Raw genomic sequence first — 15,637 nt, forward strand, 5'->3', positions numbered from 1 at the left:
TTTCCTTAACACTCAAGCAGTAACAAAAAGGCTGTCTCCCTCAGCGATGCTAACACCGTGGTGGATGTGTCAACAGTGGCAGAAGGCAGCGCCCTTAGACCCAAGATGTGCCGCTTTGACCAGTGTTAAGGTAAGGCAGTGTCCCGTACCGGTGGGAAATTTTGTGTGCTGCTGCTGCTGGTGCACTGGTTTCAGCAGGAGAAACACCCGTAAGCGTGTGCCCGAGGTCCGTGCTGTGCAGCACGAACCGCACGGGTGTGAGGAGGTTTTCCATCCCGGCACATCCCACCTTGTAAAGAGGAAGAGTTTCTTGTGGTTCACCAGTTGCACAGCATAAAATTCATCCCCATGCAGAATGTACTGTTCCAGATATTTTTCAATCGATTTGTACATGACTCCTTTCACATGTACATCTCTAATAGCATCAGATATATCCTTGCAAAGATGCACCTGGTCAAACTCAATGCCATGAGTTATGAAGTAATCAATGACCGAAGAAAGCTAATAAGGACAAGTGCAGAATGAGCCTCTCGGTCACTGCTCTGCTCTGTTTTCTGCACAACAGGGAGACCTTGTCTTCCATGGGCAGGTGATCAACACCTTGTTGTCCTTCATGCGCTGGGGAGGGCGTTGGAGGCTGGTGGAAGAGAAGAAGCTCTGTCTGCTGTTTGCGTACTCCACTACTGAGGAAGCTCAGGCTCTTCTTTGCTTCTCAGGGAACACGTCTTGTAGGTCAAGGTAGAGAATTTCAGAGCACTTCCACTCCCCATTCCTGCCATGATCCGTCATCCTTGGGTCCCACAGATCTAGCAAGGGCTTCGCTAGGAACATGCCAAGATATGAAGCAGATTTGGACGTCAATATAGCTGCTTCCTCAGCAGCTACAGGACATTCAGGGGTGAAGTATCCCCAGTGCGGACCATATCTGAAGAAGTTCAGACAGCACCAAGTGGTAGACGGACAAACCTCCTGCGGCGTGCGGCGGTAAGACAAGACGGCACTCCTTCTCCTGCCTGGTCAGATGAAACCTCTTGTGCGTTTTCTGCACCCGCTCCGACACATTCGGCGTGGTTACCTTCTGGGAATCCAGTTATTATTCACTACGGCTTACTGGTACCCGTTTCTTGCAGTTGTAGTTTGGAGAAGGTAAATCAGAAAGAACATTGTGAATAAGCATACGCAAGATGCTTGCATTTCTTTCAGTAACGGCACTGCAATTAAACATGAATACATATTCCAATGTAATCCCAGGGAAGCGTATGTGTTTAGTAAAACTGCAGTGCTGGTTTTAAGATCATAACTAGTAATTTTAAGTGCTAAAAATTCATATTTTCATGAGAAGTAATTGGTACACTGCTGCTTTATGATTCGGATTGCTTTAACGTGACTACGGTATGACTTTTTAACTATTTCTCTGCTATGGACCTTGATCATTCTGTTGATATTTTGGATATTTTCTCTTTGTCTTCCGGCGTTTGAGTAAGCTTTTTAATGTTAGGTCTTATTCTGAAGTTTTTCCCTATAATTTATGTTTCTCTGTCTCCATGTGGATGGCATTTGATATGAGAAAGGAGAACATTTACTGACTCATTAAATGGCTGAGGTTGGAAATGAAGAAGGTTTTCATCACGTTTCTTGCACGCATTTTTCTGTAAGCCACAACTATATTTTGTTCTAATACACTAATTCACATAAGCAGAGCTTAAAAAAGAGTCCTGTTTACTTGTTGCTCTTAACAGAGTAGAAGAAAAATACTTTCTTTTTTTTTTTTACTTAAGATGAGATAGCAGGGAAACATAGATATTTCACTTATAAATCACTTCTTTATCACACTTCTCACAAAAAGCTGATATAGCCTCATTTAGGAGTTACCAGTGATTGCAAAGATGAACACAACAGTCAGGCCCATGTATATAGGCCACTCCATGTCTATACTGTATGCTTAGATGAGTATTAGAGCTTTCTGAAAGAAACAACTTGATGAACTTGATTATTGGGGGATTACAGGTGTGGTACAGAACTTCATGATTTTCAGCATTTGAAAGCTAGCCTACACAAATCAATAATAAAAGAACAATTATCATCTAAAGATTGATTTATCACTATTTGAAACGAGGTGAGAGACAGCCCAGTCTTCATCACAAGAAAAAACAAAACAAGTTATTTTGTTCAGCATCGGCTGTTCCTCCAAACCGCCTTTGGACATTGTTCCCTCAGGAGCATTTTACACATTAAAAAAAAAAAAAAAACGCTTTCTGAATTAGCATCGGGATGGCAGATAATCATCTTAGGAAGTGATTTGTGGTTTTGGGTTTTTTTAATAAAAGATCTTCCAAAAAAATCCTACTACAACGTGCAGGCAAATTAGGCAAATGTATTTTGCCTAAACTTGAGGTTCGGTCAGATGGGACTCAAAAGCATAGCTCAGATTCAGATGTTATTAGTCTTCCATGATTCCAGATAAGGAATATATATATTTTTATATATATATATATATTTCCCAGTATGTAACGCGGCCTGTGTGTGTAAGGTGTGCTTGTGCCTCTTCCCCCACCCAGACGTAAGGGGGAATTAGCAGTCAGAGGTTGCTCCATCCACCTCCGACGCACTGCCATTCCCAGAGTCGTCATGGCGCACCGGACAAAATGAATACCAACATTAGTTACCTGTGATTGCAGTGATTCTTCCTACAGAAGCTTCAGTGTTTTAGACACATCTTATTTTTATGCTACCTTTTCCTAGAAATTCACCCAGCAAATGATCCAGTATCTTCCTTCTTTCCCTGTCCTTTTTAACTTATTAACATCTCACCACAGATTCTTCATGTTACCTTCTAGTCTTATTGCTCTCCGCTCCTTTTTCATTGGATTCTGCCTCACGAACACTTCCACATGTCAAGAGGGAGTATCAAACTTTAAAGGTAAGCTAGAGTTACCTTTAATGACAAACGTTTTTACGACGTTGATAAAACGCATAGTAATCTGCGGCCAGCTACTTGAGAGCCAAGTTCAATAAAAGTGCCATCTGGTGCACAGGATCCTGCACGAGCCCAAACAGAACTGATTTTTGAGGGTTTGCAAAGGCATCTACAGCGCAGAAGCCAGATGGCGAATTTAGTGTTCATCGACAGACAGATTTTCAGAGCTGTGAGTGCAATGTCATATTTTCTGCGTACTCCTTTGCATTTGGACTTTTTAAATGACAGTAAGCAAGCAGTAGTAACTTGTTATCTAATTACCTGCTTGCACATGTAATCTTCTAAAAAAATGTATGGAACTTACATGTTTTATTATGCTTTATATTTTGAATTAAGCATTGAAAATCTCACCTGGATGTCTACCAACTAGTATTTGCACACGCTTTAACCGCATTACTTTAATTACCGCATTACCGCATTAATTACTTGCGTGTGCAAATGCCCAAACTGCAGGCCACATCATTGAGAACTGAACCCAAAAAGTGCCAGTCTGAAAGCTCTGAAAAATGAAGCTGCTGTTGAGCAACAGAGCTGCTATCATGGGAATATAACCCTCTTTGAGCTCCCATCCATTCCCAGCAAGGACTTCTCATGGAAAATGGGAGATTTTGTAGCCCATTATTAATCCCATTCGCCATTTGTTTATCAGCTGGAGATTGATTATGCATACAATTCACCTGAAATTCATTTTGTAAGTATTTAATACTTCTGAATGTTAAAATGATTTTGTATTTGCTATCTTTTCTACAGTGCATACATTAGTCAGAATGTGTCCTTATGCCAGGGACATCCTTTTTCAGCAGCGTGAGACTAGTCCTTTCAAACTGTAGCAATCTCATACCACAAATAAATTAATTTTCCCTGATCACCATGAGAAATTTTCATCTGAATATATTATTCTCAAACTCTCATTACCCTATCACTGAGTTTAAGCATGACTCTTGCAATTTTCCCACCAAGCAAAATTTTCCAGGAGGCTGATCTGTGTCATGGAAGTGGCCTACAAGCAACTGAGATCGTATCTTTACAAAATCCATGTAGTCTAATGTGCAAAATGCGTGCATCATCTTGCATGTTGAGTCCTGGGTATGCACTTCTCATGTGAGCTTGTTTCATAACATGCAGGTAAATACTTTCTAAAATGCAGTTTTTAATCCAGAATTTTGTCTTACAAAATCAAGAATAGCTATACCTGCTAATATTCAGTACCTGTTTTCCTTGATGAGTTATTAGAACTACAGCTTACCCTTCTTCGTACTCATTACTGATCGCAGGTGGCTGGTTGTCAGACGGGGCTCACTCGTCTTGTACAAGAAGGCACCAATAAAAGACAAAACAAAGTAATTGTCTTTCATTTAAGGAAGTGTTATAATTACTATACGTTTGTCAGTGTGGTGGGTTGACCCTGTCTAGGCGCCAGGTGCCCACCAAAGCCGCTCTCTCACTCCCCCTCCTCAGCTGGACAGGGGAGGGAAAATACAGCAAAAGTCTCGTGGGTCAAGATAAGGACAGGGAGATCCCTCACCATTACCGTCACGGGCAAACCAGACTCGACTTGGGGAAATTAGTTTAATCTATTACCAATCAAATCAGAGTAGGATAATGAGAAATAAAAACCAATCTTACAAACACCTTCCCCCCACCCCTCCCTTCTTCCCGGGCTCAACTTCACTCCCGATTTCTCTACCTCTCCCCCCGAGCGGCGCAGGGGGATGGGGAATGGGGGTTGCGGTCCGTTCATCACACGTCATTTCTGCCGCTCCTTCCTCCTCACACTCTTCCCCTCCTTCTTTGCTGACCTTGGTGTCTGCAGCGTTGTTCCTCTTGCACATTCTCACTCTACTCTTCTCCGGCTGCTGTTGCACAGTTGTTTTTCCCTTTCTTAACTCTCTTATCCCAGAGGCACTACCACCGTTGCTGATGGGCTCATCCTTGGACAGCAGCGGGTCCGTCTTGGAGCCGAATGGCATTGGCTCTGTCAGACACAGGGGAAGCTTCGAGCAGCTTCTCACAGAAGCCACCCCTGTATGCCCCCGTTACCAAAACCTGTCCAGGCAAACCCAATACAGTCACATACGCAATTAAGAGATCAGGTTTCTTACATCTGTGAATAGATGTGAAACAGACTTTGCCTGAAAATGAAGCTGAAAAACCTTTTAGCTTCTGGCTGAACAATTTTGTACACGAGGGAGTACTCCAAAGCCTCAGAAAGCAGTACTCAAGCGTTGCTGAAAGTTTCTGGCCCATTCACATCTGTTGAATTTGAAGCACTGGGCTGATGCTTGGTGAGTGTATCACTGGGACATGTCGCAGCTGCAGTAACTCATGGTTACTTTACAGACAGTGATTTGATGTTTTTGTAAGGTGATGGAATTAATAGAGGTAGCTCTGTCTGACATTTTCCTTATCTATTTTAAGTATTTAAGCAACAGCACCCACAAATATAAAACTATTTCCTACTTCAAAACTTCAGCATTTCAGAATTTATGCTGTCTTTGGGAGCCAGTGTTGGTATCTCTGTATATCTCTGTCTATCTCTGTATAGCTGATGCATTGGAAATGAAAAAATTTAATAAATCTGATTTTTCCCTATATTTTGTTACTATCGGTTTTCACCAAAAGTAGCAAAGATGCAAAGGGGACTTTCATGCTGCTGAGGTTTCTGCTGCATGAAGTGCAGCCAGGCAGTACTGCAAATGAGCAATAATTTGGTTTTCAGGTTTATAGCATGTTCACTAGAAGGTTGTAGGGAGATGCCAGAGCATTTCACTTATTTACGTGGCCCTGGGGAGACAATACTGAAGAAGCAGGGGTAGTCAAAGAGGAGGAGAGGAGTTGTCCCTCTAATCTGTCAGCAGCCTCATAATTCAATTCAGGTAAACTAATTTTCTGCACAACATAAAAGTCATTTTGCTTGTAAAGCTATTAAAAGAAAATTTACCAGTTATTCAGCAGCAGAGTAAGTATTCCCAACCCTTGTCTGCTACTTTGCAGAACAGCATTCTTATTTTGATCAAATAATTTGAGAAATCCCTTTTGTCTAGAAAGTTGTGATCAGAGAACTTCAGTTGGAAAAGCAGAAATTTAGAAACAGTAGAGTAGCTGGAAACAAGGAGTTAGAAAAAAGATGATCTGCTTGGCGTAGCAGTCTGAATTGATGTCATCTGTAATGGGAATATTCTCGAGTGAGAAAGATTAACCTTTAATTTGAAGCAAAGAACTACCTCTTGAATATGGTAAATAGCATATTATTTGTCTGTTATTTATATAAAGACACTTTTTTTTTCCATTAAATATGTGGAATTATACCCATATATGTGTGTATATTTACACGTACGCAGCGCTCAGAAGGGTTCACCTGTGTTTCCCCCGGTTTGTGCCATGTTTTCTGCTGAAGAAGGACCAGTTTTGAAGAGAGCTGAGGAGCAGAAGTGTTGTCTGACGGCTGTGCCGCCTGAGACATCAGCCCCACACCTCTCCCCGGGAAGGGCCACCCCTAATTGTACAGGCTACCTATGGCAGGACTTTGTATTTATGTAAAAAGCCAAAGGAGCTGGCATTGGGAAAACAAGCACGGATCCTTTCTTCTAGGACCAACCAAATTTGGATGCGCTACAAGAGGCTTCCTTAGCACCCGTTCTTTTATGGACTTTGTAAGGAAACAAGCAGTTACTGTTTTACGTGAAAGATTTTCCACAACTTATGGTTTGCACAGGGAGGATTTGGTCTTTCAAGGTAAGTACGGTGCTGCCCTCGTGCTTTTACAGGTCGAGTTGTTGCAGGATGACAAACTCCCCCGAAGAGATTTGTTCCTTCTGCCAGTCTGCAGCACGGTAAGCATGTGTTTTCCTTCCTTTGGGCCATCGTGGGCAGATGTGGGGTATGACAAGCATTCAAGGGTACATATTTGTCTTGAGCTATAGCTCTATCTTACAGCATGATATGCTTTTCCAACAGCATCCCAAAAGATGGGAGCTGAGCAAGCTGCCTTCATCCTCTGATACCCAAATTCCTCTTGTGATGATACGTTCTTACCCACATTGTGAGTGCTCTCACTGCCCACATACATTTTCCATCATTTCACGCCCACTGATCCTTTCAGGCACTGTGATTACTCTCTGCCTTTTTCTGTTTATTCCTTTCTGGGTGCTATTTCATCTCTCTCATTCACTCTTCTTTTGACTTGTTTGCTTTTTCAGAGTTGTCTTTGCCTTTTCATTTCAAGCAAAATCAGAAATTCTGTCGGATTCAGTCCTACAGTCTGTCATACCACATTTTAACTCTGAGTGGCAGATTTAAGAAGTTAAAAGTGTCAGAACACTTTAGGGAATATTATGATGAAAAGTAAAGAAGTAAAATCCATCTAAGCAACACTTGCACATTTCCCTGCTTGCTTACACTACGTAGATATTTAAAGACATTTTTTCAAAAGATATTTCATTTGTTTCTCACTCGTGACAGATGTGCTTTTTTCCCATGGTTATTTTTCCTTCTTCCTTGAAAGTAGCCATGAGAAACCCAGTCATTGGTGGGAAATCAGGAATTAGGTTTAATGATTCCTCTTTCATAATGAGCTCTTTTTATGTGTTTTTCTCAAAGAACCAGTGACAACAGCTGGTCAAGGAGTTAATTACGCATAAAAAAATTAATTTTCATCTAATGAAACTAATGTGAACGTTTTCAACTAAATCAAAAGGGCTAATGGATGATTGAATATTGCTGGAAATCATTTGATGCATAATGCATTCCTGAAATGGAGGCTACAGTCCGTGAAACAAATTGATTTAAAAATACTCACTTGTGTGTAAAATACATGTACAAATAACTATGAGCGAGGATCACAGGCAGGTACTGCAATGTTCATTTTTGTAGACTTTGCACTCTTGAAGGGTGGTGGATGTGCACTGTTTACATAATGATGTGCAGAGCTATACCATGCTGTGAATGCCCGATCATTTGACCTTGCGGCATTTAACTTGACGCTGGCACATACAGAAAACTCATCCAGGAGAATTTTAGGAAAACCTGAAAATGAGTTTACACCAAGGACTCCAACTGCAAAGCTCTCCGATGAGCGGCAGCTCCCAGGCTTTATGAGCCCCCGCTGCACGTCCGAAATCCTGGAAACCCTGAATGTCTCTGGGAGTCCCGCTTCAGAGGCGGCTTCCCAGCAGCGTGGATCGTGCCGGGCTGGGATGTGCTGGGGTCCCCAGGTCCCTGCCGAGGTGCTGCGGGAAGCCGGGGTCGCCTGCAGCGCGGGGAGTGCCACCCCAATTGAACCTCACCTGCATTTCCACACGCCTTCGTCAAACCAATGCATTCCTGTTCCCAAAGGTCTCGTGCAGGCTTGTGTTATGGCACCGGGCTAATACGCTGCTGTATAGGCCACCGCCTCCTGCGTCAGCTTTCGTGCAGGAGCAATTATGCTTCTAAATTCAGTGTTTGTGAAGAAAACGTACATATGCCCAAAAATACCCCATCTATTGAGCACTCACAGCCTCTTCAGTAAGCCTGAAAATAACTACAGGACACAGGAATGCTGCTTTTTGTCTCCTTTTTCTTCCCTTGTGCTGCAATATGGGTTGGATGTGTATTCTTACTAACGCTGTCCCAGCAATGGGCTTTAAGGGTATAGCATCTTCCATCTCCGATGTTTTGGGTTAGCAATAATACTACCTAAGGATAATACTACTGACCCAAAACATCGGAGATGGAAAATGCTGTAGACTAGCATCTTTACTCTCTGAAAAAAATCCCTTGGCAGGTTGTTCAGCTGGCCTGAAAACTGTTTAGGAAAAGACACAGTATGAATAAATAAAGATAGTGTTCTTTATCACTGATCACAAAGAGTGGGATGCTGAAGGACACCTGGCCTGTCATGACCCTCATCTGCTAGCCTCCAAAGCTAATTAATCCACCTGTTTCTGAGGCAGTCATTGCCTCATGATTCTGAACACAAAGAATTAAACAACATCTTGTAAAATTCATGCTCGCTGTGTCATGCATCATTTTTATTTTTAATTAAGAAAGACTGACCAATTAGTTCCCCAAAAAAGAACCCTAGATGGATATAAAAGTCCATATTCTTCCCTTTTGTTCTGAGTTTACAGTAGACCTCTCTAGCTTGCTCTTTCTGGTGTCTTGTTATTGGTATGGATTTCCAATAGAAAACGATGGTATGCAATAGAGCCCATAAAAAGCATTTATCTGCCTTTCACTTCGAGCACTGTAATAAGCTGGTGTGCAGATCCATTTCTCATTTCATTTCATTAACGTACGAGAAAGCTGACCTGTATTTTGTTATGCTGCAATATGAGTTCTTAGATGTACGGTAGGTTTTTTGGGGCCATGCATGTTTTGATTAATGTAACACTTACTTCATAGGGATATTGAGAGGCTTAATTAATTCAGTCTTTCACAGTCAGGTGGAAAACAATGAGTAATCACAAAATACTGCCAACAATTATTTTGTCCAGAACTCGATGGCCGTGTCTATTGGGAAAAAGACGACATTTTATCAGAAATCTGATGTGAGTACATGTTAGCGTGAGAGGGGACTATTCTGTATGTTAGTAAATTCACTTCTGCAAAAGTAACTCTGCAACGGGAACCCACATCCACATCTTTCCCACCTGAAACAGCCCTGCGACACTCGGCTGAAATCAGCAGTAATACGTGTGGACAAGGCTGCAGGTTTCTGCTTATTTAATAGAAGCGGACTGTCACACGCTGAGAAAGCCCGCTGTCCATACCCATCATCACCACCGCTTCGCAGCTCCTGTAATTAGAACTCACAGGGGATTGTTTACAAGTGCCGCTTCCTTGCAGAGACCTACATAATCTGCCGTCCGCCGAGATCTCCAGGCTGCGCAGCCTGCCTGGATGTGGGCAGCGGGCAGGATGATGCCTGTTTGGACTAAGTCAAAATGACATTTCTCTTAGCTGAATTCAGGTCAACCTGCACTTCAGGGTTAAGCCAAGCTGGAGGACGATAAAAGTAGCAATATTCCGGAGGAATTTCTAGTGAGTTTCTCTGTCCCTCCTCTCTTGCTGCAGCTGATGAAACCTTCTTAGACATTCTTCAAGCATTCATTTGAATTAATAATATGATAAATGACATTTTAATGCAGGACGCCTTTTCCTTAGTGAACATGCACAACGGTGCTCATTGTCTTGCTACGTATGGGACGATAACCATATCCAGTATCTGTATAAATGTGTGGACCACTACCTGACACCAAGTGGTTTGGGACAGCATAAAGAAGCCATAAAAAAGACAAATCCAGTCTTTTGCAAATTTCCTATATAGAATATCGATCAAATGATAAAAGGGTGTTACAACAATAAAAGAGCCTATGAGTAATTTTGTGCCTGGAATATATCAATATTCAGGGGTTTTTTTTAAAGTAGTTCTCCATGTTTGTCATCATCGTAGCTTTGGAAAGTCATTGTCACATAGGAAAAAATAATGTACTTTTCTCTGTTGTACTTTGCACCAGGAATTAAGGTTACCCCAGCTGCCCTAGCACTGCTTAGGGATGGGAATGAGGGTATGTTGGTTCTTCCTGAATGGCAGAGGAGGCTACCAACTGCCGTTGGTTATGTCTTGTGTGACCTCCTGAAAGAAACAGATGGAAAGGGACACCAGGTCAGTGGGCTCCACAAGTCTGGAGGATTCACCCATCAGTTTCTTCTGGAAAGATAGTTTCACTGCAAAGTTCTTTGGCATGTGGTAAGTGCATTAAATATCCTAGATTTTAGGGACAATGTGTTGGTGACAAGTTTATTTAGCAATGCTTAGCAAAACATCAGAGAGGATTAGTAATAAACACCTCCATCTGAAGTGACTGCATAATACCTACATCCTTCTGATCTTCATAAGCCGATGATCTGTCATTGGCAGGGACTTAAAGGTTCAAAGCCATGTAATAGAAATGTCATGTCATTAGAAGAGCTAAATATTATCTTCATTATACTGTGTATTTGATACTTCAGTATACTTTTTTGTACAATTAAAATATTAATTTATATTTATTTACATCATGCTTCATCAATTTCAACAAAAATTAATTAAAAAGACAGGATCTTCTGAGGAAGTGTTTATAAGTAAGTGCAGCAAAACTTTACATGACTTCCATAGCAGCTTTTTGTTCCTCTGGATAATATTGCATAATTCTTGTCAGGCATTACTATGTCCAGCCAAAAAAACCTGAGCTATAAATGGAAGAACGATGTGAAATCAATACACTCAGAGGTGTCTCCTAAGAGACTCAAACAGTCATTTTTGAGCTGTGAGGAAGGTTGATATTCTTGATACCCATGTCTAACTCTGGTACTTTGTTTTTCTGGAACAGGGACAGGATTTGAGAGTTCTTCTTTCTTCTGCTGCCATCCAGCATGATGGCAATGGGCAAGCTCCCCTTTTCTTTGGCAACTTTCACTACTTTCGTGTTGGTGCCTAGGCAAGGCTCCTAGGCTCCCCTATGTTTATCTGTCTTTGCATTTTTTTTCATCCTGGACTCTGTGTCAGTTTTCATCAAATTTGGTTTACTCCATTGGCCACAAAATATTCTATATTTTTTGACTGAAAAATATTCAACCCGAATATATTTAATTTCTACTATCAACTCTAAGCCAAATTGCTTCTTTCAATTACATTACAAGATGCATTTCTCTGAGCCAGCTCCTGCTGTTTCTCCACTAACCAAAAAGGGCTCTTTCATTTTGTCATTTTTTGTGAGTCTCAAGACACTTGAGAGGAACATGACTACATGTCCGTTCTCTCTGTGGAGATGATTTCATACTTTTATTACTCCAAGCTTTAAACCACATTAATTGGTCTTCTGCATGGCTATCAAGAGAGTCATTCTGCATTAAGCGTTCATACAGCCTGTCTCATGCTTTCACTGAATCTCTCAGAGAAATAATACTGAAATACAAGTTACGTGTTGACCAAAGAGGGGAACATGCTAAAACTGACCCTGCCTCACCCACTGCAAGCACTGCAATTTCTAAAATAAAGGAGACACCATTCTTATAATGAATACTGTGGATAAAAACTATCAGCTGCCTAAGTAAGCAGCATAATGTTCGAGTTAAAGCACATAGACAACATCTTAATGGAGAGATGTCCTCCTGCACACAGGAGCAGGTCTCAAAGCCGGAGCTGCTCGTTATCCCAGGGTGGCCGGTGATGACCCGTCCGGTCCAATCCTGCTCTCTCCTCAGCTGTCTGCTGTGAGGACCAGTAAGGGTCAGAAGGGTGATAAATAAATTGGGTTTTCTAAGGGGACTTGACGTCACTGCGCTGAGCTTCATTACATAAAGCATTTTCCACTCCTAAGCATTGACTGGAACACCAAATGATTTTGAACGGGGCGGAGATTATGGGAAGCGTGGCCTATTTTAGAGCTGCTCGGCCATTCCTAGTGCATGCCATACTTACCTGGCCAACCTTCAAAGTTTTGGGTTGATGTGTCCAGTGCTAGTATCATACTCCTGCAAACAGATTGATAAAGCATTGATACAAATATATCATGGGATCAGTTACACAAGACTAGCAACTACAAAACAGTGTATTCAAATACTTTCTGTCTTTAAAAGAATCTGTTTCACAACATTATTATGTCACTAATGTGAAATTACACCTTTATTACATCTTAGATGCAGAGTTTATATACTCATGATGGAGCACTCTTGCTGGTAGCACGGGGATTAGTCTATCGTGAGGTCTTTTACAGCACTGTACCAAACGTGCCCTCCCCGCTGCGCGTATGTAAACCCAGTAATAGCTGCAATACTTGTTCTCCTTTTAGGATTAACTGAGGTAGGCAGTCACATTTTTTCCTATTTCATCAGCATTAGAGCTGCTAATATTAAGCAGCTTTCATCTTTCTTTTTTTTTTGGGAGAGATACATGAAGCTAGGAAAGTGTACTCAATTCTGTAATAAAAGCAGAAACCGCAGTCTATGCTGCTGAAAGAGCACACTTAGAAAGGATCCAGGTTGAAGTGAAACAAGAAATAATAATAGGGAGCACATTTATTTTTATTTCTACAAAATAAGAAATTTTCTCAATCTCTTTGTCTTGGGTGACGCTCAGAGGAGATTTTACTTCTGAGAGCACGTAGTGCAGAAATTATTTTCCTGCCCATCTACTGCAGAGTCAACACTATTGATCAGATGTAATAAAGGATGGTGGGTGCTCTAACGGCTTGACACATGCCCCTAAACATATTTGATCTTTTTCTGAATTAATCCCTAAAATTGTTATGTTTGTTACTCAATATTATGTCTTTCGATAAGTACCCTATCATTAGGATAAAAATGTTAAAAATAAGTAGAGGCTTAATAACTTAGCAATTTCATGTTTCTACAAAAATTTAAACATCTGCAGCCCCTCTTGATCTGTCAAGAAATATGTCTTTCTCATGTTTCTTACTTTAAGGAGAATTTACAAAGTTAAGAGGAGAAGAAACATAATATTGGAGAAACAGAGTAATCCGTATTATTGATGTCTGCAAAAGACCACAATCTCAGGGAAATTCTGTGCTTTGCATGTCTGTCTTTGTGTTAATGTAAATATATAATGATCTTTCTCCAACAATAACATGTAACCCGCCTCAGGCAAAATATCCCCTTCAGAAGAGTCAGGTGACAATAAAAAAGAAGTTATGAAGTCAAGTTCCTTAATTTGTTTACAAAGTGCATCTTATTCCTACCAGATAAAAAAAGGATTAGCAAAATTTGAATTGCTCATTACAATATCCTCTGTATAGTTAAATTCGGGCTTTACTATGTTTCATATGCAGTGTAAGTCTCTACTTAATTTAATCATGGGATAAAACAGTTGTATTCTTGCAAGATTCTTTTATAGTGGTATTTATTTAATTATGGTGCTGTGTTAGGTATGTCAGTCTATTTGATTGGATTCACTGAATTTAATAAATACTTCTGTAGTGCTCATTGTTGAAAAATATTATGACCATATGTCCAGCTAAGATAATTGAAACAACATTTCCTACTTATGTGGAGCTAATACCCTTCAGATAGGAAGCCATAAAATCTAATTGGAATTACTGTCTAGTCATTCAGCAAATAAAAAACAGTAAAACAGGTTATCACACTAGACCTAGTAGTCTGACGCAGGGGAATAGTGGTATTATCATGCTACTGTTGTCTTCTAGATCTTTTAACGTAAAGTGATCTGGATTGTCAAGTGGTTAACACTGCAAAATTTTGTGGTTTACACTGTTTGAATATGTATACACACCCATACAATCTGCTGCGGTATCATCTTTGCTCCCACTGACACTCTCCATTTTTGTATTCTTGACACATGTATTTTTTTAGCTTGAAATGTTCAATTGTAAGACAATGTCATGATTCTTGCTTACAGAAGCAAGAATAGCCAGATTTTACATTGGAATAAAAGCAGCAATAATTTTAATTGCATTAGGAATGTGAAAAGAAAAACCCAACTACCAAGTCCAAGTTCACAGAGCAGGTCTGCACTAACGGGCTGCTCCCGACTGAGGCCAAATACAACGTCTTCCTTCGGAGCAGTTGAAAGCTTGGCGCTATTCAGATGCAAGTAATCCATCTGATTCCAAAAAAGAAAAAAAAAAAAGTAAGCATCTGTAAGCTTTTTAGCTCTTGCCCCGGTCTCTTGAGCGATTACAGGCTGCATGTCGGTGACGCCCCTCCGAGAGATTCTCCCGATCTCCCCTCCCGAGGGTTTCGCCGGGTTCCCTGTCCTGATCCCTGTGGTGCTGGTGGACTCCTGATGGCTTTGGGGAGCTTGGAGCTGAAGGAGCTCGGGGGTCCCACACTGTGTCCCAGCCACCCCATGGTTCCACTGACAGCCCCTCTGCCCTCCGACAGCACCTCGCCGCTCCCTCCGCTCCCGCCCGCCGGCCACCTCCTCTGCACGGCGTGGGGCTCGGACCAGCCGTCGACCTCACGATCAAACCTTCATTACCTTCTGTGGGTCTTCTCCCTCTCTGGTTTAGGTCACAGTTTGCACAAAACTGGGGTACACCTCTGAGCTAGCCACGCTGTATTTACGTGGTTTAATCACAGTGTGCTTTTCTGAACTTTGGGTTTCTTTTACACTAACAGGAGCCCACGCCTCATTTTGCTACTCAAACCTTCCACCTCCATAAATAAAAGCTTTCTTAAAATAACATGGGAAGGATTTAACTGATCAATTTCTATGGGTCACTACTGAAATAAATATTAAAAATTTATGGTTTTATTTTTGCTCTTACTGACTTTGTGGCTTATTGAACTATCTGCAGAGAAAGAGTTGCGCTAATCGGGATTGATAATTGCTGAAGAACAAAACACCAAAATAAGTCCCAATAACTAGAAGGAGTAGAAACAAAGGTAGACGTTCAAGACTCCATACCCAGGAGTAGACAGTACTGTCTATGCAGAACACAGGGGTATGATTGAGAAAAGTCGCAGTAAACGGACAACTTCCAAGAAACCTGATTCTGGAGCAGCCTACCTTCCTTTCAGAAGTGCACCATCAACAAAAACCCAGCATGGGAAAAGCCAAGCAACTCTTCCATGAGAATCCTCCCTGTCTCCATTTAAACCCCGTCTAGATGAGATATGCATTATTTTCACACCGAGGGAATCCAGCCTGCACGCGCA

General features: G+C 41.3%; 1 protein-coding gene across 1 annotated transcript in view; it reads left to right on the plus strand.

Moving 5' to 3' along the window:
• The first annotated feature begins 829 nt into the window (after nucleotides 1-829).
• Nucleotides 830-15,637, plus strand: part of FAM81B (family with sequence similarity 81 member B) — a 54,555-nt gene continuing 39,747 nt past the window's right edge. Inside the window, exon 1 of the mRNA XM_059834046.1 lies at nucleotides 830-984. Coding sequence (XP_059690029.1) covers nucleotides 830-984 — 155 coding nt within the window. The remainder of the gene's footprint in view (nucleotides 985-15,637) is intronic.

The sequence above is a fragment of the Gavia stellata genome, chromosome Z, assembly GCF_030936135.1.
Source record: "Gavia stellata isolate bGavSte3 chromosome Z, bGavSte3.hap2, whole genome shotgun sequence".
Lineage (NCBI taxonomy): Eukaryota > Metazoa > Chordata > Aves > Gaviiformes > Gaviidae > Gavia > Gavia stellata.